The following is a 25,209-nucleotide window of genomic DNA, read 5'->3' on the forward strand; positions in this document are numbered from 1 at the left end:
TTACATATATTACACAATTTACTTTTCCATGTGCAACAGATTCTATACTGCACTGTGTTACATTGAGAAATTATGGAATTACGAGGCAGCATCTCAAGCCTTAGGAAATGACAGAAGTAAGTTAGTTCATGTGGCTACTTCCGCTTTCCTGTGAATATACATCCAAAATATACATCCAAATGATCACTCTATGATTCATCTCAGAAGGCCTTTATCATTCTATTAATGGAATGAACAGTACCTGACTGAGAATCCTTGCTACTCAACATGTGGCCCCATCTCTTATTTCCTAAATAATACTCACACATCATACTGAAGGCAAAATATTAATTTTCTCAGGAGGGATTTTTAAAAAATAAATCAATATCTGAACACTAATTTCAAGGAGATTATACTTACATTTGCAACATTCCAACAATATGATCTGGGTTTACTATTCCTCTTTTGCTGCTAATGGATTACAAATGTTCTCCAACTTGTGCAAGTCTACCCAAAAAAATGAATACCTGATTATTTTTTTCCAGACAACTCTGCATTTGAAGTATTTCCTCTATCCAAAGCACAATGTGTATAACCTTCAGTGAAAATTGTGAATTCCCAGCACCTTGTTCGGTGTAACTCCTGGGTTTAAACTCAAGCCTACACAAAATGGAGAGCATATAAATGATTTATCTCACATCTCTATTGCATAGAGCCTGGGTGGAGACAGGAACAGTCAAGTTCTCTGAACACCACTCTGCAGGCTGACAGCCACCCGTACCTGATCTTCACTCCCCTGGACTTTCTCACAGTGCAGAGTACAACTGATGCTGAAAAAGAAGTATGAATTAGCCAGACAACAACCTCTCTGAAAGACCTTAAGCTGATTAGCACAATGCTTTATATCATGTGCACTCAATCAGGCAGGGAAACAGTGCAAATGTCCCATGAGGTGTCTTGATATACTAGTTACCACAGGCAATTTTAATGCTGAAATATTTTTAATTTTTCTTTTTTTTTTTCCCTGAATGATTAATCTTAGTATTCCTTAATACAGAAGTTCTAAGGTGCACAATTTCCTAAACTGATCTCCTCTTCCCAAGAAAAAAGGTGTGTGATGAAATGCATGAAGCCACACCGACATCTACCGTGCTGCCTGACTGGGCCTGAATTATGGCATCTCCTTCAGCCCCAAAACCTACAGTTCTTCAACAGTTTTCAGCTGCCCACGAGACCATTGAGCAAAGAATGTAACTTCTAATGATGGAAACAAAACATTGCTGTTCTCACCACGAGCAGAACTAAAGCTGCCCATTTTCTGCCTGCTCATGATGGCTATTTAGAAACAGCAAAAGTCTTGGATACTTTGGTATTCATCAGGCACTGGAGGAAAAGGCCTTTGTAGTCACAGGGCCTTCTCTCCTCACCATTTTCTTATCTTCATGTTCTTCTTCAGCTATCTCTGACATCCACCTTCTTGTAGCTGCCAGGCACAACATCAAGCTTGTGTTCCAGGCTGCTGCTCCTCTTCTCCCGTAGCCAGGCCCAAAAAGCCACCAGCACCTATCGACAGCTTCTTTGCTCAGCTTGTGGCCTGAGAGGTGCAGCTCCTCTGAAGGAAGGGGAAAAGAACTACAGTCAAAGCCTCACTTGCTGCTGACTAAGGTTAGAATCAAGATTGCATGGAGGAAAAGGGAGTTACAGAAAATTCATCTGTCAAAACTGCAGGTCCCAGAAAATCTTTGGTAGAACTTGGAAATAGATGGACAAATTTTCACAGGCTGTGCAGAAAGCACATCTAAGGTTGTAAAAGATAATGAGTCTGCCAAATATCAACTCCTTCCTCCAAAGTATCAAAGAACTAAAGATTTCCAGCCAAATTGTTTACAGAATTTAAAAAGAAAACACCGTTTTGAAAATTTTTTATGAACTCCTTTTGAGAAATAGCTGAGCAATTCTCACTTAAGCTTCCCAGAAGAATTCAGGTTGCAGCAGACAACCAGCAAGGAAGATGCTAGCTGGAATGGTGAAGGTCTGGCAAAATAATCAGATACTGTCAACCAGATGTTGTAATTCACCAAAAAGATACCTGTGCCTCACCAAGTAATGTCGGCATTTTCAGTGCAGGCAGCTGATTAAGGTTTTCTAAAACCAAACCAATTTTATTTGCAACAACAGTGTAGAAAGCATGCACAAATCATTGGGGTAACTCTCTTCTGCAAATATCACAAAAAAAAAGAAAAGGGATAGGAATCAAACATCTAATAATTTTAGTATGTTGCTAATTTCTAACTGTAAACCCTACAATTTGAACAGAAATATTATTCACTCTCCACTTGTTGGTGATTTTAAGTACATAATTATGCTGAAGAGTTCATTCCAGGGTTCACAGGATTCAGCACTTTAACACAAACTAATACCTCAGTGGATCTTCTTGCAGATATCAAACCCCAACAAGCACACTAGATTCTTACTACTTACCAACACAATAACTGTGATGCATTGAAAACAAATTACATGAATCCCATGAAACAAAAGGGTTTGTGATACAGAGCAAATTTGCTTTCTTTCACATTTATTTATTCAAATTGTTAGATTTCCTTTGGTGCTTCCATAGTCCCACACAATATACATTCACATTACTGTAGAGTACACTTGGATCCCAGACCACACCACTCAGTAGTCAGTCAGTCATAAGTGGTCAGTGTCATAATTGGTCCAAATTCAATTAATACTATAGTTCTTATACAGTGCAGCAAGCATTAATAGAATGCAGGCACCCTGCATCATAAACTCATGCTGAGCTAGAAGACACTTGTCAGGATCATTAAGTCCAACTCCTGAACTCCAGATAGGAATCCCCAAGACACACCATATGCCAGAGCATTGTCTAAACACTTCTGGAACTGTCAGTCTTGGTGCTTGGACCACTTCCCTGGGAAGCCTGTTCCAGTGCCCAAACACCCTCTGGGAGAAGAACCCTTTCCTGGTATCCAACCTAAACCTCACCTGACACAACTTCAGGCCATTTCCTTAAGACCCATCACTGGTCACCACAGAGATGAGATCAGTGCCTGCCCCTCCTCCTCATGAGGATGTTAAAGAGCACAGCAAAGTCTCCCCTCAGTCTCCTCCAGGCAGAACAGACCAAGTGACCTCAGCTGTTCCTTATCAGGCTTCCCCTCCAGAACCTTCAACATCCTCATGGCCCTCTGGATGTTCTCCAGTAGTTCAATGTCTGATACTGTGGCACCCAGGAGTGCCCCCAGCACTGGAGGTGAGGCTGCCCCAGTGCAGAGCAGAGCAGGACAATCCCCTCCCTTGCCTGGCTGCTGATGCTGTCCCTGATGCCCCCAGGACACGCTTGGCCCTCCTGGCTGCCAGGGCACTGCTGGCTCATGTTCAGCTTGCCATGGACCAGAGCCCCAGGGCCCTTTCCATGGCGCTGCTGCCCAGCCTCTCATTCCCCAGCCTGTCTGTACATCCAGGGCTGCCCCATGCCAGGTGCAGAATCTGGCACCAGCCCTTGTTGAACTTCAGATGGTTGGTGATTGCCTGGCCCTCTGAATTGTCCATCTCTCTGTTGGGCTTCTCTGCCTTTAAGGGCATGCACAGTCACTTCCATCTTAGCCTCATCATCAAACTTAGTACCCCTTTGAGTTCTGTGTCCAAGTGATTTATGAAAACAGTGAAGAGCAAGGGGCCTGAGATGGAGCTCTGTGGAACCCCACTGGTGACCAGTCACCAGCCTTATGCAACACCCTTTACTGCAACTCCTTGTGCTTCACCCGTCAGCCAGTTCAACTCTACAGTGACTGAGGAAAAGAAGAAAACGCTAATATAGATGTAGACCAGAACCCTTCTGTACTCTGCAATAATTCAAACCAGGATTCCAACCAAAATTTTCTGGTACATCAAATTTAACCAATTACTACACTCACTTTTCCTGTACTCAAATAAATTCACAAATGAGAAAGTAAGGTGAAGGCCATGACAGTTTATTAGGGAAAACTGTACCTGTCTGATAACGTTTTATGAATACATATCACAGCTTAATTTCCTCCTGGACATGAACATGTCATTAATACCAGCCTCCTAAAATACTTCTACTGAACCAAGATCAATTTCTGAACAGGTCTTAATATCTCCACATAGAATCAGCTTGATTATAGTCTGATCTAATTACTGTAAAGACATTTAGTAAAACAGTATGTGGCTTAAGCAAACATTAGCCATGGAACTCAGCTTAAACCTAGCTCGTGACTCTGTCACATAAATAAATGATGTATGGGAAAGTAGGAGTACTGCTGGGAAGAGCTGTTAGGGGAAGTGGTGAGTTTTGAATGTAGAATGAGACACCATGAGGAAGGTAAAGAGCAAGTCAGCTCTATGACTGTGGTCCTTATTTTATGGTCAATCGTGTTTGCAGAACTGTTTCAACAGGCTGGAAATGGAGTCTTTCCTCACTGATTGTCCTTTCTTTTACAAATACTTGCTTTCCCCTCTTCATTATTCTATATTTTACTGCTTTATGCGTGTACTAGAAGCACCACCAAACACAGCTTGTGCAAAACAGCCATCTCCAAAAATTTGGAGGTGAATCTTAGAGCCAAAACTACATTCTTCAGTTATTCCTCTGAAAGAGAGGTGCGGGGTTAAACTACAAAACCTCACATGATCATTTGAAAGAACTGCACATTTCTGCTGCATAGGTGAGGAATGATTTGTACTTAACTGTAACTGTTGCTCAACTTCCTTTTCCAGGCTTTCATTTGTTTAAGCTATTTTTGATTAATGCAATTAAACAAAAAATAAACATTTTGCTTCCTTGCAAAGTTTTCTTATTTTTGTTCAGGAGAGAAAAGATAGGATAAACAAAACCCCTCTTTCATACTGACTTATAAGAAGGAAATCAATAGGCAAGAAATACAGACTTAATTCAAGGGAAATAAGCCATAAACCTCTTTAAAAGATAGTGTTTACATATCTATAAATGCACCCTGCTTGTCAAAAATATTTATACAAAAATTAAGACAATTGTTAATTCTTGAGTGTTACAAACATAAAAATGCCACCTGTTTTCCAAGTCAGTTCAGCCAAGCCTTCAGATAATTTATTTATTGATAATCCCCAAAAACTTTTTCCTTAGTAAACTAATGAATCACAGTGGAGTTTAAACTCAGACAACTGGCAGTGCAGATGCAAGTCTGAAGTTAAACTGAATCAGCAACTGAACAAAGCGCAAATAATTTGAAATTTAAAAAAAATGTTGCAGCCACATAGCTTGCATTAATATCCCCTTGATATATGTAATTTTTATTAGGCTAGCTCTTCAACTTTCTACTTACAGTAATGCTGTATACCAAAAAAAACAACAAAAAGCAAAAAAAACCAAACAAAAAACACCAAAAAACCTCACCCCTTACTATTATTTCTTTCAGAAAGGGAATTAAGTGGTGTATTTTTGTACATGTGCTTAACATCCTAGTACATTTAACAAGTAGTCTCGATTTCCAGGGAAAGTGTGAATAAATTTAACTTTTCCCTTTTGAGCCAACATTTGTCGTAAGAAAGTACTTGCTATGCAAACTGGATGGCAGCTGAATTTTTTTCCAGTCAATGTGAGGTTTCATCATCAGTTCCTGTCACAGGCACCAACCCTTCATTCATTTAATCACAAAAAATGTGACTTACTAGAAAAGGAAAAATAGAGTCTAAAGGCACAGAATCACATAGCTGCTCTAGTAGGAGTCTGTAAACAGAGAATTGCTTGAATTTAGGAAATCCAAATCTAGGAAAGTAAAAAGGCATCTGAAGCAGGCATTTATCTAGCCAACTTCCTTAAATACCCAAAGGGCTTTGAGGTCTATGAAGTATGCACTAAGATACCGTATTTCAAAAAGCAATAAGGCAAATAGTATACTCATTATTTCAAAAAAGTTACAATGGTGTAGGCATACACAGTATAACTTAGTTACAATGCGTGGTACTGTTTCTACTACATAGCCCTATAACTGTTTCCTTTCTACATAATCAGAGATTAAACCCGGGTTCCAGGTGAACACAAACCCATCCTTGTACCGCCATCTACCACTGGCAGCAGCTCTTCAGCAGCATTTGCTCTGCTGCCTGGGTCACGTTCATGCTGAGCAAAGTCCACAAATCAGGGACTAAACACTGTCATACTTGTGAAGAGCTTCTTCTAGCTTTTGTGTCACTTTTTGAAAAAAGAGTATTTGCTGTTGCAAGAAATGCTGCATCTGTGATTTAAAGTCCCTCACACGAATTTTGTGGAAATGATTAATTTCTGCGAGGGTTGCAAAGGAAATAATGTTACAACGTTCTTGAATGCCCTCAGCTTTTTGGAGCTCCATCTTCCCCTCTTCCACGTGCCGCTTACTCTCCTTTACTTTGGTAAGGGCTCCTGTGTAAAGAACAAAATGAAACAGTTGAACTGTGAGGACCATGTAGACTTGACTACTGAACTTTAACAAGTGATTTAATAACAACAAGGATTTGTATAAGACTTATTCTCAGTGTATTTACAGGTGTGCACAGACATATGTGTAAATGAAAGACAATAAAACAAATGCTTTTTAATGTAAGAAAAATCACAGACCAGTGGATCCTGGGTAAAAAATAAAACTCAATACTTTTTTAAGGCTCAAGCATACTAAAGTTACTAGAAATCCTATTTTACAACCTTAAAAATCAGATGGTGTCTTCTGAGAATATATTATCATTATACCAGTAGAAGAGTAGTGAAAGCCCAAGAAAACTAGTCAGATCAAAATTTAAGCCTACGTAATTACCTGAAAAATAACCTTGTTAAGAACTGGACTATGTGAAATATCCCTTTCCCAATCCTTGTGAAATGTCAAAAGCAAATCTTAATACACAAAATCTTGTCAAAACATGTTTTTGCTTTTACACCAGAGATACTCCAAAACTAATTATTGCTTACCAGAGAATCTAAAAGCTTATCTCAAAATCATAGATGCCCAAGCAGACTTTACACTTACACAGTGTTATAAAACGTAGTAGAAAAGCAGAGTTACAGAATTGACAATCCTCCCTCTCCAAATAGCTAATGAAGGCACACACATCCTACAAAAGCAAAGTATCATCCAAAACAGACCCTACCCAAAGCAGAGCCATCTTAAGACATTCATATTGGACTCCATTTCCCACAGATCAACTTCTTCGCCTTACTTATTTTATTCATATAACTAAACCAAATCAGACTAGTACAGCTTTTATCATCTCACTACATTCTTGTTCCTGTAAATATTTGTAATGTCGTAACTCTCCTATCAGATTACACTTCTTACATGTGACTACAGCACGCTGCCTGAAGGCCAAGGGCAGTCTCTGTCTCTGGGGGCTGCAAGGCAGAAGCAGTGTTCCACACCTTCCTGGCTCCCATGGCACAACAGTGGGATGGCTAAGAGCTTGGCACTGGCTGCTTCTGCTGATTAACCTCATCATCTCCAGCCTGGCTCCAAAAACATCACTGAAAAACCTTTTCCACATGCAGTGGTGCTGGCAGTGACACTGTGCCAGAAGATCTGTATGTTGTCCTCTAAGGAATAAGGAATCTGTGAGGTAGGGTATGATCTGAAAAACACTTAATCCCTTCTCCTACAAGAAGAACACTTCTTTCAAAAAATTTAGGCTTAGCGAAATTTTTTCTGTGCTCTGTGAAAAACTGAAATTTGGGACTTACTGGAAGCCAGATGTAGCTGGTTAAATAAACATGACAATTCTTCAGTTGTGATGTGGGAAACAGCTTTAGATGTTATTTCTAAAATGACCAAAGTGAAAAAGAAATACTGAAATTCACAGCATCAGCAGCTGAAAGCGTAAGTATGCTATGAAGCATGTATAATCTTCAGATTATTTTACATCAATAAAAAACATACCCTACAAAACACAACTGCTCTCCAGACAAGATATTTTATGTATTTTTTGCTATCAAAAATAAAAGAGAAAGATTTATAATTAGTGAAGCAATCCAGTGGGGAAAGTCACTAACACTGCTCTATTAATGCATGTGGATCATACTGGCCCTGTAGTGGAATTACTTTTAAAACCTGGACAGACTTTAACCAGATGTCAGCAATATATGACAAAGCTCATACATATGCTTTAGTATAAAGCTGTACTTTATTGCTTGTTTTTTTTTAATGCCTTTAAATTAAACTTTTAATTATACCTGAGAATTAGTAATATAATTAATCTTAAAATAACTCTATAGAGGGATAATATTATCTTATTTGAGGACAGTCAAAGAATTCTCCCTAAACACAGAGAAAAACACCTAAAACCATGTCCTTTTCTCTAAGAAGAAATTATTTGTTTTAAAATGTCATTTTTAAGCTGTTCAGCATCTACTGACATTTGCAAGACTTAGCTTAGCAAATCCAAAGTAACAAAACTTATTAGTTTTCATGGCTTTGAAAGCAGCTTAAGTAACAAAAAATTGCCCATTTTTCTCCAAACACCTTTCCATAATCTACACTTCTTGTACTTTGATCTATGTGAGCAAGACCCTGAGCGGGAATAGAGATTTCTCCATGTGGAAGGTTCAATGATTCATCCTACAATGAACAGAAGACAGGGAATTGGGGAGTGGAGAGCAGCCCCTTGTGTATATCCCTTGTGAAGAGAAGGGTTCTTGTGCAGAAATGCCTCAGTAGGTGATGGTAACCTTTAAGGACTCCCAGCTCACAACTCTGGACCTGCTGCAGCCAGGCTGCAGACCAGCAACTGCCCCAGCTCCACCCTCACCAACTGATCCATCCCACTCAGCGCCCACTCTGGCACCTCACAGCTCCTGCTGCCACCCTGGGGTGCGACACTGCTGGGAGCAAGGCCCACTGGCCTACAAGTACACCTGCAGAGATTGATCCTGGCTTCTGATTTTAATTATGTGAATACCTAGTATTGGTTTGGACAACAAAAAAAGGGAAGATGTATTTAAAAGAAAAGAAGGCTGAATCACAGCAGTCAGAGAAAAGACTAAAACTTATTTAAGGAAGAAGAAACAGAAGGAGTCACCTCCCAGGGCATATTACCTCAAGGAAGCCTCCTGCAGAGTACATGCCTGGGATAAATATATACCAGTGCACTGTTCCCAGAGGGATGGAATACATAAAAATAAATTCTTGGGCTTTTTTTTAGATCCATATGTACAGATTCTGTTCAATCTTGCTCATGCATTTGAAGACCTTCTGTCAGGAGTTACTTCCCAGCGATAGGAACTAGCTTTCAACAAGTGAAGAGGGCCTGGATTAAAAATGATGCAAAAAACTGTGCCACGTCTATTTCTGTTCTTAAAGGTGGGGAAAAGCTTATATGAATGCTGTTTGTCACTGCCCAAATCCTTACAGTAAACAGACTCCTATACTCACTGCAGCTAGGGGTTTAAAAGATATTCAGATTTCAGTTCTTGTTTTGAAATATGAAATTAGACAGCACAAGATGATACAAACACATTCAACAAGGAACATTCATGCTAGCAAAATTAGTGCTAGTGTATTGTGCTAGAAGCCAAGAAAACAGGAACAATGCAGAGTTCTCAATAGAAATAAGTAATTTCAAGCCATAAAACAGTGTACTAGCAGCAACTTAAATGGGTGCAAAGGAGTTATGAGGAAAAAATAAGTGTATTGAGACAGTAAGCTACTCATGCAAATATGAGATTGCTATGAGGTAGAAGGAGTTGTACACATTCAGGAAAAGAAAATATCCCGAACCCAAAAGCACTTAGGTTTGGGTCAAGCAATCTATTTTCACATCATCTGCAGTTTTATTCCAGTAACAAATGTTTTGAGATTGTGTGATGTGTCAGATAAGGATGGGTTTGGATACATATACTCAATTTCCCTCCATACAGTTAGTACACGTGTACTCCTGTGAACCCAGGCTGATGTATATGCATCTCCAAGTCCAAGCTGCAGCCTCAGCGTGGCCAGAAGGCAGAAGTTTTGGGGTTCCTTTCTTGCAGATTGCAATCCAGACTCCTTTTCACTCAATTCCTTAATCTCCTTAGGAAGGCAGGCTTGTCCTGTGCCTACAAGCCCATGCAATCAGAATCCAAAGAGCAGTGATACCTGCAAAGGATGTAACATCTTTCCCTTTCCACCTCTTCTCAAAACACCCAAACATCAGCTCTCAAGTGCTGCATGCAACAGATAGGAGTGAAACATCAGCTGTGTCCAAAGCTACTAATCCACACAAAGAATTCTTCAGGGCAGGACCCCTTTTTTTGCTCTCTGTTTGCACAGTGTTTACCACAATGACATCTGTTTCATGGCAGGGCTTGCTCCATTCTTAAAAAACACAAACAGTACATTGCTGTAGCAGCAGCAATTTAACTGCATACAGTAATGCTGCACATGGATGAAACACAAAGAAGCATCAGTTCAACACTGTTAAATACAGCACCTGAAGCAGTGTTAAGCACCAGCTGAATTTACTGGGGTCTGAAATCCACTGTCAATCTCAAGAATGCATTAAGTCAGCAATATATCAAAGCCTTCAGTATCTCACTTCAAAATATTCAACTTGAAAACTCACCCACTTGTAAGAGCCAGCAGGTTATGTTTTTACACCCCATGATTGTAATGCCTTTATCATTGCAGCTATTAAAGTATCTCTTTCACAGTGATAAATTACACTAAAACAGAGCAAACATTTTTAAATGATCTCTCAGCAGCTGTACCTCAGAAATCTTGTGCCAATAAACTTATCTATGCAATAAATATTTCATCTTTCCATTACCAGCACGCTATAAAATAACATTGAGTGCACTACTTACTAGAAGGTAAAACAACATAGTTTCCACACCATTCATATGTCCAGCATATTAAATACTCTAATAGGATGCATAATGTGTCCTTCAAAGCACTTTAATGAAGAGAGAGCTTTGAACTTGTCAAACAACTCCCTTAGCTTTACTTTTCTTACAAGAAATCTAAGAAACCGTCTCTAATGGAAAAGGAAATAAACATATTAATGATGCTACTTTCATAAAAAGATGTAGAAGCAGATAATGTGACTAGAAACATTTTCTTTTTCCTTACTTAATGATGAAATCATTTAACTAGAGATCTTTGCTTAAAGATGTGAAAAAGCAAACCCTAGGTAGCTCACGTGCATGGAAACAACATTATTTCTAATCCAGCAGAGTGCTGCCAGAGCAAGTTGGTCTACGTTGTTGTCCCTCTTACTCCAGATCTAGCAAAGATGTTGTTTCAAGATGTCTCAAATGACTAATCCAATAAAAGAATGCAAGTGGCCTGGGGAGAGAGATGATGCCTTAGCTCTATCATTGGCTTAGCTATGTGATCCGGGTCAGCTCTAGGTTACACAATCATTAGCTCCAACACAAGGGAAATTGCAGAAGTATTTTAGGAGGGTCCTGTTTTCAGCTAGGGTAGAGTTAGTGTCTTCTCACTACTGTTACAGTGCTGTGTCTTAGATTCCGAGTGAGAATGGTGTTGATAACACACTGATGTTTGGGTTTTTGCTATGGCATGTTTCCGAGTCAAGGATTTCCTTTTCTGCCTCCTAGTCCATGTTCTGCCAGTGAAGAGGTGCACAAAAGAAAACTGGACATTAGTTGGGCAAGTGATTGGAACTGACCAAAGGAACATTCCATTCCACAGAAGCCATGCCCAGGATATAAACTGGGGGGGTTACCCAGAAGCACAGCAGATCTGGGTTTGAGAGGGGGTCTGGCAGTCAGTGAGTGCTGAGCAACTGCATTGTACATCACCTGTTTGTTTCCTTTTTATTGTCATTATTATTAATTACCATTATTATTGCATTTTACTTTAGTATCAATTACTAAACTGTTCTTATCTCAACATACAAATTTTACTTCGAGTCTCCTCCCCATTCCACTGGGGTTAAGGTGGGGGGAGAGAGAGGAAAGGGCTGAGTGAGCAATTGCTCAGTGCCTAGCTTCCAGCTGTGCTCAAACCACGACAATGAGATAACACATAGTGTGAAATCCAACTCTGAAAAAATCCCCAAACTTCTCCTTCTCAATCGAAAGTGAAATAGTAACAGAACAGAGATTTTGCCTCACTGACAGATTATTTTCTTAAGAATGCTCTGAACACTGATTAACAAAAGAAGCCTAACACTGAGATTCTGCAAATTCTTTACATTTTCTGGCCAAGATTTATAATGGGAAGCAGCATAATAGGAATTTGCCTGAAATTAAAACCAGAAGACAGGGGAAAAGTACCATTACAGTTATTAATATTGGAATGAGTTGCTTTTAAAAAAAGTCTAGTATTACAGTTTTACACCAAAAGAAGTAAGTGATTTTCAATACCAAAGGCAAAATTCTGCCACTTTCTTTTGCTAAGTGCCAAGACAATAGTTTTCAAACCCAGTCTTTGCATTTAAAAGATGACATTCTCCTTTAGGGCACAAAAACACTTTAAAAACATTCCCTTTTGCATAGTGAAATGTCAAAAATATAAAACTCAAATGCATCAAACTGCAATTACTTTAGTATTATAGAGATTTTTGTAGATACATGAAAATGGCTATAATGCTTTTAGAACCTGCAACCTAACAATAGTTGAAGAAGTGATCTTTGTTTTCCCTTTGCTTTTTTTGTTACCCATTGCTCAAAAAAAGCCCAGAACAGCATAGTACTATCCTGTAAATTTAGGTTTATAAATTACAGCACTCTGCTGACATCTAGATCAACACTGACTACAGAATTATTAAAATCAGACATAATTATTTGCTCTTTCAGTTACCCTGCTGCAAAGCTTATTGAAAGCTGGCAGTAAAAAACACATTTTTCAGTTAAAAATCAAGTTGCTTCCTAATTTACACAACTCAACAGCTCACACAGTCTTTGCTAGATATTTCAGGACATTAATTAGCTGTAACCTCATCTGATGGTCTTAACTTATAAATTCATTTAATTAACATAAACCAAATTAACAATGATGCTAGAATACACAGTGTAAAATGTCATTTCTTCAAAACTACCAGTGTGACTGGTAGTCTAACTAATATCTTTTTAAATAGTATGATTATTAAGATCTGATTAGACTCATTAAGCATACATTTGTCAGTTCGTGTACACAGAGGAAAAGGTGATTTATTTACCCAAATCTACAAGGACTGTAATCATACCTGTGCATGTTCAGAGAGTGTAAAATGATCACACTACTAAAAAAATATTTAAATGTCTAACTGTCAATGTGCTTTTCAGTCCAGAGTACCCCAGAGGAATCTATGAGCCTTGATGTGTAGCACCTAAAGTACCAATGTTTTGCTGGGCCATGGTACACCACACTGCTATGTGAGCAGATGCCATAGCTTGCTTTTGGAGGAGTTGATAACAGAAAATGAGAGCAACATGGTCTAGTAAATGAAAGAAACACCACAGAATTATCATTTTAATCCATCTACCGCCCCACATAATGCCATTAATAACATTTTTTAAAACCCAACGAAACATAATGCTAGGTAGCCACATAGAAAAAGTGTGTAAAATGTGATTAATATTTTCCATTCAAATGTTGAATGCAGAGATGTTAAAACTGTTATCTTCTGATGCATTGTACACTAGCAGTCTTCTAAGCAAACAAATGACCGTATTTTAGACACTAAAGCATGTTTAAACTGACTGTAAAATCCAGTTAAACTATGTGTACAGCTGTCTGTTATCACAAACATAACATTTTGCACCACAGCCTGAGAGGCAAATGCTAACTAATGCTGGGTTTGCCCAGTTCTAAGGCATTCTGTACTTTTTGGCATTCACATGTACCATTCAAAAGACTTTTTCTTTGGTGTGGTTTCAGCTGGCAGTGCAGACTAGGGGGACCAAAAAGAGTGAAACATAAACTAGACTGGTCACCAGAAACACAATACATTTGCCCATTAGAAAGGCAGTCATGTTTTTTAGGACCACACTTGAAAACCTAGGTAATTGGAATTTGAAGAAGTACCAAGATGAAACCTTTCAGTCATTTTTAGTACTTCTCATTAGTTTACATGTAACTAGGGCATCAACAAGCTTTCTAATACAGAACTACTCTGCTTTTCCAGAATTGGAGTTGGTCTATTACAATTCAGTTGTCACAGGTTTTGTGAATTTTTCCTAATTAGGATGCTAGGAACAAGCACCTTATGTTAGAAAGGTGCTCCAGAGTTTTAACAGCTTTTGTAAAAGCTCTGTTCATACTGCAGATTTCAAGACAACAACCATCAGAAATTATGCTGTCCATGGATAAAATAAATTAATTTTCAGTAGAAATAGTTAACAACGAATGAGCAGAAATGTCTCCTCCTTCTCCTCCTCTCCAAAATGGATGTGAGCACTATTACATTAAATGCCAACTTCTTTCCTTGTTACAAAAAAATTTGTGTAAGATTCATGGGAAGTGGATGGACAGGGGAACCAGGTAACACTGTGTATCAACATCCAACTATTACTGAGACAAGTAAGTATAAATTCAAGTTCCATTGATCTTACATCACTGCTTTATTGGGGCACAATGAAACACCTACTTTTGGATGTTGTTTTCTGTTAAGACTAAAAGGGAAGCAAAGAACAACTACAACTTACAGTGTTTGCTTGTCCACTATCATCTGTTTAGCTCCATTACTGTCATAAGATGAGCAAATAAAACATGTATAGGCAGTTTAACATAAATTCATATAAAAGAGTCAAGATACAAATGAAATGCAGGTACTGGTTTTTGATATCCTAGTACCCTTTAACTGCCCTCTCTTAGATTTCTGAACGTTTCTCAGCAAGAACAAAAAGAAGTTTTCTTGTTTGAAAAACTGCATTTTCTGCAGTTTCTCTGTATAAACAAAAATAAGTAGAATTTCTGTAGCAGAAAAAAACATACAAGGTAAGCCATAATTAATGTAACCCATTAAAATATGTTAAATAATACAAAAGCAGAACATGTGAAAATTTTAATATAATGCTATACTTACATTATTTAAAAGAAAAGTTTCTTTAGTATACTGCTAGTTATAGGCAGCATAGCTATTCATGCATATAAAGATTCAAAATCACAAACACTCTAAAAACATCAGAATAGTACAGAATAGTAAGTTGCTTTTACTATGGGACAACAAAGAAATGTAAACTCCGAATCACAGGATGAACCTGCTTTTCACATTGTTAATGAACTGCACGCAGGCATAAAAAGCACAGCTCAGTTCACCATGATTACAGAAGCTGTCCACCCATTATGTGTACCTACTTAAAACAAAGGCTGAAAACATCACACTTCCTCCTGTTCTGCTATAATAACAACCCAAAGCCACTGGCAAGAACTGAACAGATTGTTTAAATGTTGGTGGGTTGTTTGGGGTTTTTTTCCATTTTATTTAAGTCCTCATGGCTTTTATGAAAGATACAAACAAGACCGCATAAGAAAGCATGTGCCATTTGTTTGCTCTAGTCTGCTGATAAGGCTCATGTTTGGGAACTCAGCCAAATGTAATTTCAATTTTTTTCAATTAAAATTTTCAAATTCTGTGTTATTTGAACCAGGAAATTTAAAATACATAAGATGCCAACTGGCTAAGTTTACACAGTCAGCGCTTACTGACTTGGCATTTTAACTGCTCAAACAAAGTCTAACAATGAAGTCATGGAAAGATGCTGGAAAGGCTGAAACATGTCCTTGTTCTAAAGGTTATAAAGGTGACTTACAAACTAAAAAAGTTAGGCAACTTGTTTGGTTTTGATAATGTGCTAACAAAGAACTGGAAGAGCTCTGGGAGCTTCTTTCCATTTTCAGTCTACCAATTCCTGTCTCCCATATTTGGATAGAAGCTCTATCAGCCAAACCAGGAGCACCCAGGGCTTCAGAAGAACCAGCCCTCTCTAGAGATTCTCCATATGTCTTTTAAAAGGCATTACTTTGGTTTTGAAGTAAAATTCCTCTTTCTACAGTACAATTTTTAATTCTTCAATGTCTACACTGCTGTACTACTCGCTCGTTGCTCACTGAGTCTTCCCAGTGGATAGAGCCTTACTACTTGTGGTGAGCACATAGTATTGGGACATCTTCTATGATCTGACTACAAAGCTGATGAAGATTTGTATTTAAATAAATATACGCTGCCTGTAGTAAAACCTACAAGTGTGAGCTCCAATCAAAACTTCTCCAGTTAGGACTAGCAGGGTAGACTGGACAGACCTTCTGGTGTGCAGTAATGCATGCAGTCTCTCCCATAGAAGAAACAGCTATAGTCTTCCTCTGATACCAGCAGGTTTTGAAAAAAACAACCCACTTGTGTGTTATTAGCCATGAAATGTCTCTGTTACTGAAAGCATATGATACCAGACCAGTTTCAGAAGGTAACAGGAAAATAACCCATCACAACAGCATGAATCTCGCTCCCTTAAAAAGCAACAGAGATTGTAAGGGAGTGGAAAAGGAAAATTAATCATACATTAAAAAGACGGATTTATCTTTCATGTAGACAGGGCATAGCAGTCCTTTTTTTTCCCCTCTTACTGTTTTAATTTTCTTCAAGCAAAGGCATTGCTCAATATTACTCTTGTCCTCTGACTGTGACTACACACAAACTAAGGCAGCTGTAATTTTATACAGTTTCTAAATGTGAGGATTCTTTCACCTTTTAGCTCCATTTCCTTAAGGTTACGTTCAAATATTGGGTAATGCGGCAGCAAGCAGTGTTACATCATCATGTGACAGCTATGGGGAGGCTGACATGGCAAAAAAAAGAAGTTATCCAGGAGCATCCTTTCTCACCAAAGCTCCTACACAGATGAAACACCCATCTCCTTTTACTGCTGCAAGGGTCATCTGGCTAGGATTGCATGCCTAGCTCTTACCCAGCAGCTACCTGAGCTGAAGCCCATGCAAAATGTATTCATCTGAGGGACAGAGGAGGAAAAAACCCTACAAGGTGGATAATAGGAAAAACAGTGATGAGAAAAACCCTGTCTGCACAACAAATTTAAGAGCTTAGGAAGCAAGCATAAGAGAAAAGCACTGCTTTTATACTGTGATATAAAGTTTAGGTGCCAATATCAACCAGTCTGATTTATTCATTAATTCCAATACCAGTTCTTCATGGCAGGAGGAGGGAGAGGGGGGAAGCTGAAAATGTTAGAGAGTTCCAGGTTTCAGTGCTGTTTGGATTTTCCAGTGCTTTAAATTTTGATGCATTTCCATCTAGATAGATTTTCTACCTACAGTCTTGTAAATAATATAAAAACATATATGTAATATTTGTAAATATTACAAAAACACAGCAAGTGCATTCTTTAAAGCCTATGTCTAGAATTAAGTTTGCTTCAGGTAAATAAGACTATTTGCTTTATTTTACTTTTCACAAACAGTGATCAGAAAACAGTAAGTCCTTCAAGTATTTTTTAAAAATAATTCTCTTAAATCCTGGCATGCAAAGGAAATGGAATTGCCTGTATCTCAGGAAACATTTAGACCACTTTTCAGGTCTCTTTAGTAAAAACCATAGCCAGAAATTTCTCAAACAAGAACATCATAATGTTAAGAGAGAAGAAATCTGGAAAACACAGATGAAAGAGGCATGTTAGTCAGTACTTCCTCCATGTTCATGAATTGCAAGAGGCCAATTATAGTAATTCCTAAAACAAAACTTGAAAGAAAGATATCCAAAACTCTGCCAACTTCTCTACCCTCACAAAGCAAATATGAAGACAAGAGAGCCAGACAAGAATGAGCTAGGACACTAGCATACACTGTCTCCAATTCCCACAAGTGCATGAATTTTCTGAACTTGCATGGGCCTGCAGTGAACATTTGTGCTGTACAGAAGTAGGAAGATTGCATCAAGTTAAGCAAAGCTTTAGCAATTAATACATAGAAATTATTTCACCAAGAATGCCTAGGGAATTTCCCCAAGTAGACCTTAAATGCATAAAAGAGAAGGTATTAGCCATTACAAATGGGAAGCTGCTTTGCTTCTCAAAATTAAAAAAACGGAACCAGTATTTCTTGAACCATACACCAGTTCTGCAATAGAAAATGATAAATGCAGCTTAGTGTTTTGCACCTCTGGAACTTTATATCCCTCTTCTGCAAATGTTTCACCAGAGGCTAAAGAAAACTGTGTACAAGTGTTTCTGTCTAATATGTACCTTCCATTCCAAAAACCCCACATACATGCCCAAGTATCTTTTCATGCATGTACATCAGAAGTATTTACCTACAAGGAGCTCAGGGCTAGATGCACAAAAGTTTTGGGATATTTAGAAGCTTGAGACACCACTCTCCCATTGTCTACCCTATCCAGGCACTGGTTCTCCCTAATCACTTAATTTTCCAAATAAGACCTATAGAACAGAAGTCATTGTAAGGGATGTATGCCTTGATACTGATATGTTCTATACCAGCCTCAGTGGGACTCTCAAACCAAGTATTTCCAGATGGAAATGTGGGGTTTCCAACTTGCCACATTCTTTGCTGTAGGACTCATTCGAATGAATCCGAGACCCAGACTAGGGTGCACAAGACACCAAGAAAGGTCTCAAAGCATTGACCTGTTGATCCTCGACTGGCATGTGGTACAGAAATGTTCAAATACTTTGTCTGTCTCTTCTGTAGCCGGAACATTAACTCTTCCTGCAGAAAATTACTTAAACTCTAGGAACTCAAGATGAAAGAAAAGGAATCCTGTAAAATCTCCTATTGAAGCTATTGCCATTTCATAAAATATCAATTAACAATATTAGTAAGATAGCTAACAGGTTGAAAATATTTCCACAGTCCGTTGGTACATGTGTTTTACACAAATTCTACAAATCAGATCACATATGATGTCCTCAGCATAGAAGGCAGAAAGACCTGAATCCCAAAACAATTAAAAGCACAACAGTTAACACATTTTCTTGGTTAGATGCAGACAAAGCAATGGCAAGGCTTACATGGCTTTGGTTCATAATTCTAGAGAAAAAGAAAAAGCCCACATATAGGGGAACTTTTATCTCTGTGGCTCTTTTTGCATAAGTTGCAGAAAGTTTTTAAACAAAACCTCAGACATGCAGAGTTCTCAGTCCATAGCACAAATTGCACTCAGAAATCATATTCAGCAGCTCTTCAGCTAACTGCAGTACAGCAAAAGCATAACAGGGCAAGACAGTTAAAATTACAGAATCACAGATTATGCCAAGTAGGAAGAGACCCAGGGTATCACTGAGTTCAACTCAGCCCTACAAAGGACATGCCAAGAGTCACACCAGGTGCCTGAGGGAATTGTCCAAATGGAAATCTCCAAAACAGAAGCCTGTTCTAGTGCCCAAAAACCATACGGGTGAACAACCTTTTCCTAATATTCAGCCTCGACCTCAACTGACACAACTTCAGGCCATTCCCTTGGGTCATGTCATCAATCACACAGAGATCAGTGCCTGCCCCTCCTCTTCATCTCACAAGGAAGTTGCAAGCTACAATGAGTTCTCCCCTCAGTCTTCTCCAGGCAGAACAGACCAAGTGATCTCAGTTATTCCTCATCAGGCTTTCCCTCCAGAACCTTCAACATCCTCATGACCCTCCTCTGGATGTTCTCCAGTAGTTTAATGTCTGATACTGTGGCACCCAGAAGTGCCCCCAGCACTGGAGGAGAGGCTGCCCCAGGGCAGAGCAGAGCAGGACAATCCCCTCCCTTGCCTGGCTGCTGATGCTGTCCCTGATGCCCCCAGGACACGCTTGGCCCTCCTGGCTGCCAGGGCACTGCTGGCTCATGTTCAGCTTGCCATGGACCAGAGCCCCAGGGCCCTTTCCATGGCACTGCTGCCCAGCCTCTCATTCCCCAGCCTGTCTGTACATCCAGGGCTGCCCCATGCCAGGTGCAGAACTTGGCACTTCCCTTTATTAAACTTCATATGGTTTGTGATTGCCCATCTAATTTTTTACGGTCTCTCTGCCCTCAAGGGAGTCAGCAGCTCCTCTACGTTTAGGGTAATCAGCGAACTTACTATTCCTTTTCATCCTTTGTCCAGGTCATGTATGAAGACGTCAAAGAGCACAGGCCTGATGATAGAGCCCTGTGGAACCCCCCCAGTGACAGGTCCCCAGTCTGATACCACCCCCATGCACTGTAACCCTTTGTGCCCAGCCCATGAGCCAGCTCTCACCCATCCCATGGTGTGTTTGTCCAGCTGTGAGCTGGACATTTTGCCCAGGATACAGTGAGAGAGAGCAACGGAAGCTTTAGTGAAATCCAAAAAGATCACACCAGCTGGTTTCCCTTGATCAACTTAGTGGATTACTTTGTTATAAAGACAGGAAGACTCAATAAGCAGGATTTTACTCTCATGAAGCTGCGCTGGATGTGACCAAGGACTGCATTGTCTTTCAGGTGTTTTTCAACACCTCTCAGAATAAGGTTCTTCAGAACTTCACCAGGCACTGACATCAGACTGACAGGCCTGTGGAAGGGGTCCTCCTTCTTGCTCTTCTTTAGAACTGGGACAACGTTTGCCAGCTTCCAGCCAGCTGGGACCTCTTAGGATTTCCAAGACTGCTCAAAAATCAATGATATCACCCCACCCTCTGAACATTCTTGGATGAATCCTATCAGGCCTCATAGACTTGCAGGGATCCAGCTTGAGTTGAGAGGGTTGGGAGTTGATCATTCTCACACTCATAGTTCTCCAGCTCTATGCACAGACACAGGCAAGCTTTGGTACAGCTGCCTTTGCTGTAGATCCAAGGGAATATCATCTTGGGTTTTATCAGAAGTAAGTAATATATTTGCATTATGTAGCAAAAAAAGAGCACTGCTTCTAATTTCAGGGTTCATAGTTTTAAAGGCATGGCCATTTATACAATGTATCAATCAGGCTGCTGCTTCTGCAACTTTTAAGGCCACTTTGGTGTAATTTTACTGCTTAATGAGCTTGTTCACTAGAAAATAAAACCCTTGAAGAAAGACATATCAACCCTATTTTTCATATGACTTCTTATCACAAACACAGTTTCATAGCTATTGACTATACAAACAGATATTTGTGTAGTCTATAGCGACAATATTATTTCTCAAAATTGGCAACTATCCCAGACAGTAAATTTAAAACAAAGCCTTTATGTTGCAAGAACACCAAACAGTTCATATTTTCATCTGAAGTTTACAGATTGGCATTGAAAAGCTGTACCTTCTTAATAGTACCCTTTAAGAGTAATAAACCAGCAATACGGAGCACAAAACATTACTCTCGGTTTTTGTCTAGTTTGCTGTCTGGTAACAGAAATAACAAAAACCACACAACTCATTCAACTCTGTTCCGTCATGGCCATGTACACTCAAGAGACCACCCTCTGAAGCCCCTGCCATATTTCTATGACTACTATGTGCCATGGATGATACTGTGAACACAGTGCTAGCTCAGAGGCGCTGGAGCATTAACAGCTGCATGCAGGGGAGTTGGACATTTCTCCAATCCGCTCCAGGACAGTGCCTAGCCCAAAATCAACTCTACATACTTCATGCTCATGCACTGCTCTAGTTATTTACATGAACCTTCAGCAGTTCAGCAAAGTACAATTTACCAGTAAGCGTAAATTCAAATAGAACTACAAAAGAAATAAGGATGGTTTCAGCACATATCTTATTATTCCCAGTCCTCTCTTCAAAGGCTTGTTTCCAAAAATACTTCAGTGAAGACCTCCATATAACCTTAAAGCCTGAGAATATTTTATTTAAATAGTATATACAGTATGCTGGATTTTCACATCTAATACAAGTATCTGTCCCTTTATTTTTTCCAGAAGCTTACAGATAATCCTTTAAGATAACAACTCACTTTAACATGCTCTGCTCCCAAACAGGAGGCACTGCCAAGGCCACTCATCTCTCCAAATCTAAAATATTTGAAAGCTGTTATCAAAACACAATACGACAGCAGCTAGCAAAGAAAATCCTCAAATGCTAACCTTCACACCTCTCTTTCCTCTTCAAAATAAAATTAAGATTGTTCAAGTTTACACTCACAATTTTTGATATTTGACAGCATAATGGAAATCAGACTTTGATGCATACGATTTTTATGAAAAGCTTATTTGCTTAAATAACAACAAATTGTGCACTTTGTAGCAAATCTCTTTCCTCAGATGTTCCCAGCTATGCATACCTCTAGATAGCTGTCTTTCTGCTCTGTTGAAAAAACTTTTCCAACTCTTTTTACCAAACTTAGTGTACTGTTTTAGATGCAAAACTCCTGGAAATTTCATGTAAGAACAAAAAGACTGATTTGCTCTGGGTGACAATTCACTTGGGATTTAATCTCCAAAATAATTTTCTACAAAACTCATGCATTTTCTTGGGTAACTTATGGATAACCATTTCTGCAGAGCATATGTGATGTTTTATTGGCCTTGGTGTTACAACTGAAAGGCCCACACCCTCCTGAACTTTGAGTTGAAAACTACAGGTAAGGAAGATAACAAAAAAAAAGAATTAATGATGGACTTACCTACTTGCAATGGTAAAGAATGTATGACTATCAATAACTTAACAGTAGCATCTCCTCATATACAGTACTTCAAACTTCTGTTTCTCTGGACACGTGTCATTAGTTATACAGCAGATTTTTTTTCATTTTTGAATTTCTTTCTTTCTGACAGGTCACAAAGTACCTTACAACTAGCAATCTGAACTTGGGCAGTGTGTTTCAGCTAGAAAGATGCTGAAAGGATAACAGGTGACCAGCATCTGTTCATGATAATAAGGGTGAAGGTTGAACAACTAAGAACACTGTAGCTGACCATTACTATTTCACAAACACCACAGGACACTTGGTTGAACAAAGATGCCCCAGCAGCCTTAAACATCTCATCAGACTGACGCTGCAAAACACACACTTCCGTGTGCACCTTGAACAGAGTGGCCAATCAGAGGAGCACCTGCATCATCTTATTACTTCATATTCAGTACCTAATAGAAAAAGATTCAAGATACCTCACATACCTCAGAGTAATAGATGTTTGCACACCACTTGATTTCCAGCTTGTAAACAAGCCCAATAATTTTTAATATATAGGCAGTTTAGTTCAACGTGGTTACTTTGAGAGATATGCAGCCGAACACAGCAACTTCTCATCAACAAAACTCCCAACTATGTTTAGGCCTTTGGCACATAATAAAAATTCTCATTGATGTGTTTTTTGTATTTCTAGAGAGAGTTTACCTAAGCAAACACAGGAAGATTGAACACAAAGCCAGCAAGCCAGACACAAGGCAAATTTAGGCACTGGTTCCTATATCAGTTGCATGTCACTGGTACATAAAAGTTAAATTGTTTCAGAAAACACAAAAGGGTCTTACCTTTCTGCACATGGATGATGTCAGGAAAGTTGGCCAAATGCCCCTGATACAACGCTAACAAATCCATCACAGGATCTAGGTCCTGCCGGGGCTGATCTGCAAAGAGGTCCCCGATGGCATCATAGGCTTCTGCAGTGAAGGCTATGGCTTGGTTGAGGCCAGCTGAAAAGGCTTGCTGGTCCAGCTCAAATGCCTGACTGAGGCACTTGAAGGAGTGCCCCACCTTCTGGTATTCCTTCTTGAAACCAGTGACTTGTTTGCGGGCAAACTCGTTGGCCGTGTGATTAAGTTGCAGGGCACTCTCATCCATCTTCTTGGTGAAGGCTTTAAAGCCATCCACCTGGCTTTCTACCTCCTGCAAGTCTAGGCTGGCCCCAGGGCCTGTGGGGACACTGATGGTCAGAAAAAAGTTGGCACCCACCATCTCATCCTTTTCAGCCTTGCGCTTGCCTTGTTTCCAGGCCTTCTCATCCGTGCTGGGACAGGTAAGGAAGTGCTGGAAGGCATCACACTGAGCGAGCACAGGGTGGCTGCACATGTGGTCCATCCACCAGGCCAGGCCTTTGCGACGTTTGGAGATGAAGTCCTCCTCAAAGCGGCCAGTGGCCTGCTTCTCTGGCAAGTGTGGCACGGAGATGACAGGGAACTTCTCAGCCAGGCGCCCATAGAGCCAGTCAAAGTGCTTGTAGCGACGGTGCACCTGCTGCCCGGTATGGCTGGGCACCAGCTTGTAGGCGATGTAGCTCTTCATGCCCTTGAATTTGGTCTGTTTGGTGGGGTCCTCGATGGAGCACTGGAAGGGGTACGGGTTCTCTTGCCACTCGGGGCCCCGGGGGCCCAGCACTACGCACAGCTTGTCCCCGTCCTTCACGAAGCCCGACGCCTCGCCCAGCACGAAGGCCTCTCCGCCGGACTTGACGAAGGTGGAGAAGCGATTGAGATTGCGGCTCACCGTGGCCGAGCTCTTGGCGGCGCCGCCGCCGCCGGGGGGGTGCGGGTGTCCCGGTGGGTGCCCCGCGCCGCGGGGGCCCAGGGATGGCTCGGAGCGGGTAGACAGGCGGTACCGGCCCGGGGCGCCGCCACCCGCCGCCTCGTAGTCGGGGTAGGAGCTGCCCAGGGCGCCCGGCTCGTCGGCCACCGTGGAGCTGTCGTCCCAGTCGTCGTCCCAGTCGTCATCGCTGCCCTGGCTGGGCTGGTAGGAGCCGCCGTAGGGCGGAAAGGGATACCCGGCGGGGGGCGGCGGGAAGGGCTCGGGCGGGGGCTGCTGCGCCGCCGGCTTGAAGGCGGCGGGGGGCGGCAGCGGCTCGAATCCGCCGACGGGAACGTTTGCGTAGCGGGCGGGCGGCGGCGGCTCGGCAGCGGGGGCGCGGATCACCTGTACATAAGAAGCGGGGAAGAGCCCGCGGTCCCCGCGGCTGTTGACGCCCTCCAGCCACCCCTCGATGTCCTGCTCGCTGCACAGGCTCAGCACCTCGTGCTCCCGCAGCGAGATCTCACCCGGGTTCTCCGATCTGAAGTCGTACAGCGCCCGCGCCCTCAGCGCCATCGCCGCCCACCGGGGCGCTCCCTGCGCCGCCGCCCCTCACCGCGTCGCGCTGGTGGGGCTGCCGCAAAGAGTGCCGCCGTTCTCGGGCTCCTCGTCCCGTCGGCGGCCTGCCCGGTGCAGCTCCCGGTGCGGGTCCGGTGCCGCTCCCGGAGCCGGCGGCGGGCGCGGGGCCGGGTCGGGCCGTCCCACGTCGCCAGTTGCGCTAATCCAGAGCCGAGCGGCAGGGCGGAGCAGCCGAGCGCAGAGCGGCCGCCCCCATCGATGGCCTCCCCCCCCGCCTCCCCTCCCCTCCCCTCCGTACGCCCCCTGCCGGCCGCGGGCCCAGGGGGGGCCGCGCCCAG

At 41.1% G+C, this 25,209-nt stretch overlaps 1 protein-coding gene across 2 annotated transcripts in view; it reads right to left on the minus strand.

The window, feature by feature from the left end:
• SNX18 (sorting nexin 18) overlaps positions 1–24,947 on the minus strand; it is a 61,201-nt gene extending 36,254 nt beyond the window's left edge. Inside the window, exons 1-2 of one of the 2 annotated variants that reach the window (XM_059492696.1) lie at positions 23,323–24,947; positions 2,538–6,403 (exon numbers count right to left, since the gene is read on the minus strand). In XM_059492696.1, the coding sequence (XP_059348679.1) occupies positions 6,150–6,403; positions 23,323–24,868 (1,800 nt within the window). In that variant the 5' untranslated portion in view covers positions 24,869–24,947 and the 3' untranslated portion in view covers positions 2,538–6,149. Of the gene's footprint in view, positions 1–2,537; positions 6,404–23,322 lie in introns of those variants that run through there. The other variant, XM_059492697.1, reaches the window with a different exon arrangement.
• Between the last annotated feature and the right edge of the window lie 262 nt (positions 24,948–25,209).

This window comes from Ammospiza nelsoni, chromosome Z, assembly GCF_027579445.1.
Source record: "Ammospiza nelsoni isolate bAmmNel1 chromosome Z, bAmmNel1.pri, whole genome shotgun sequence".
NCBI lineage: Eukaryota > Metazoa > Chordata > Aves > Passeriformes > Passerellidae > Ammospiza > Ammospiza nelsoni.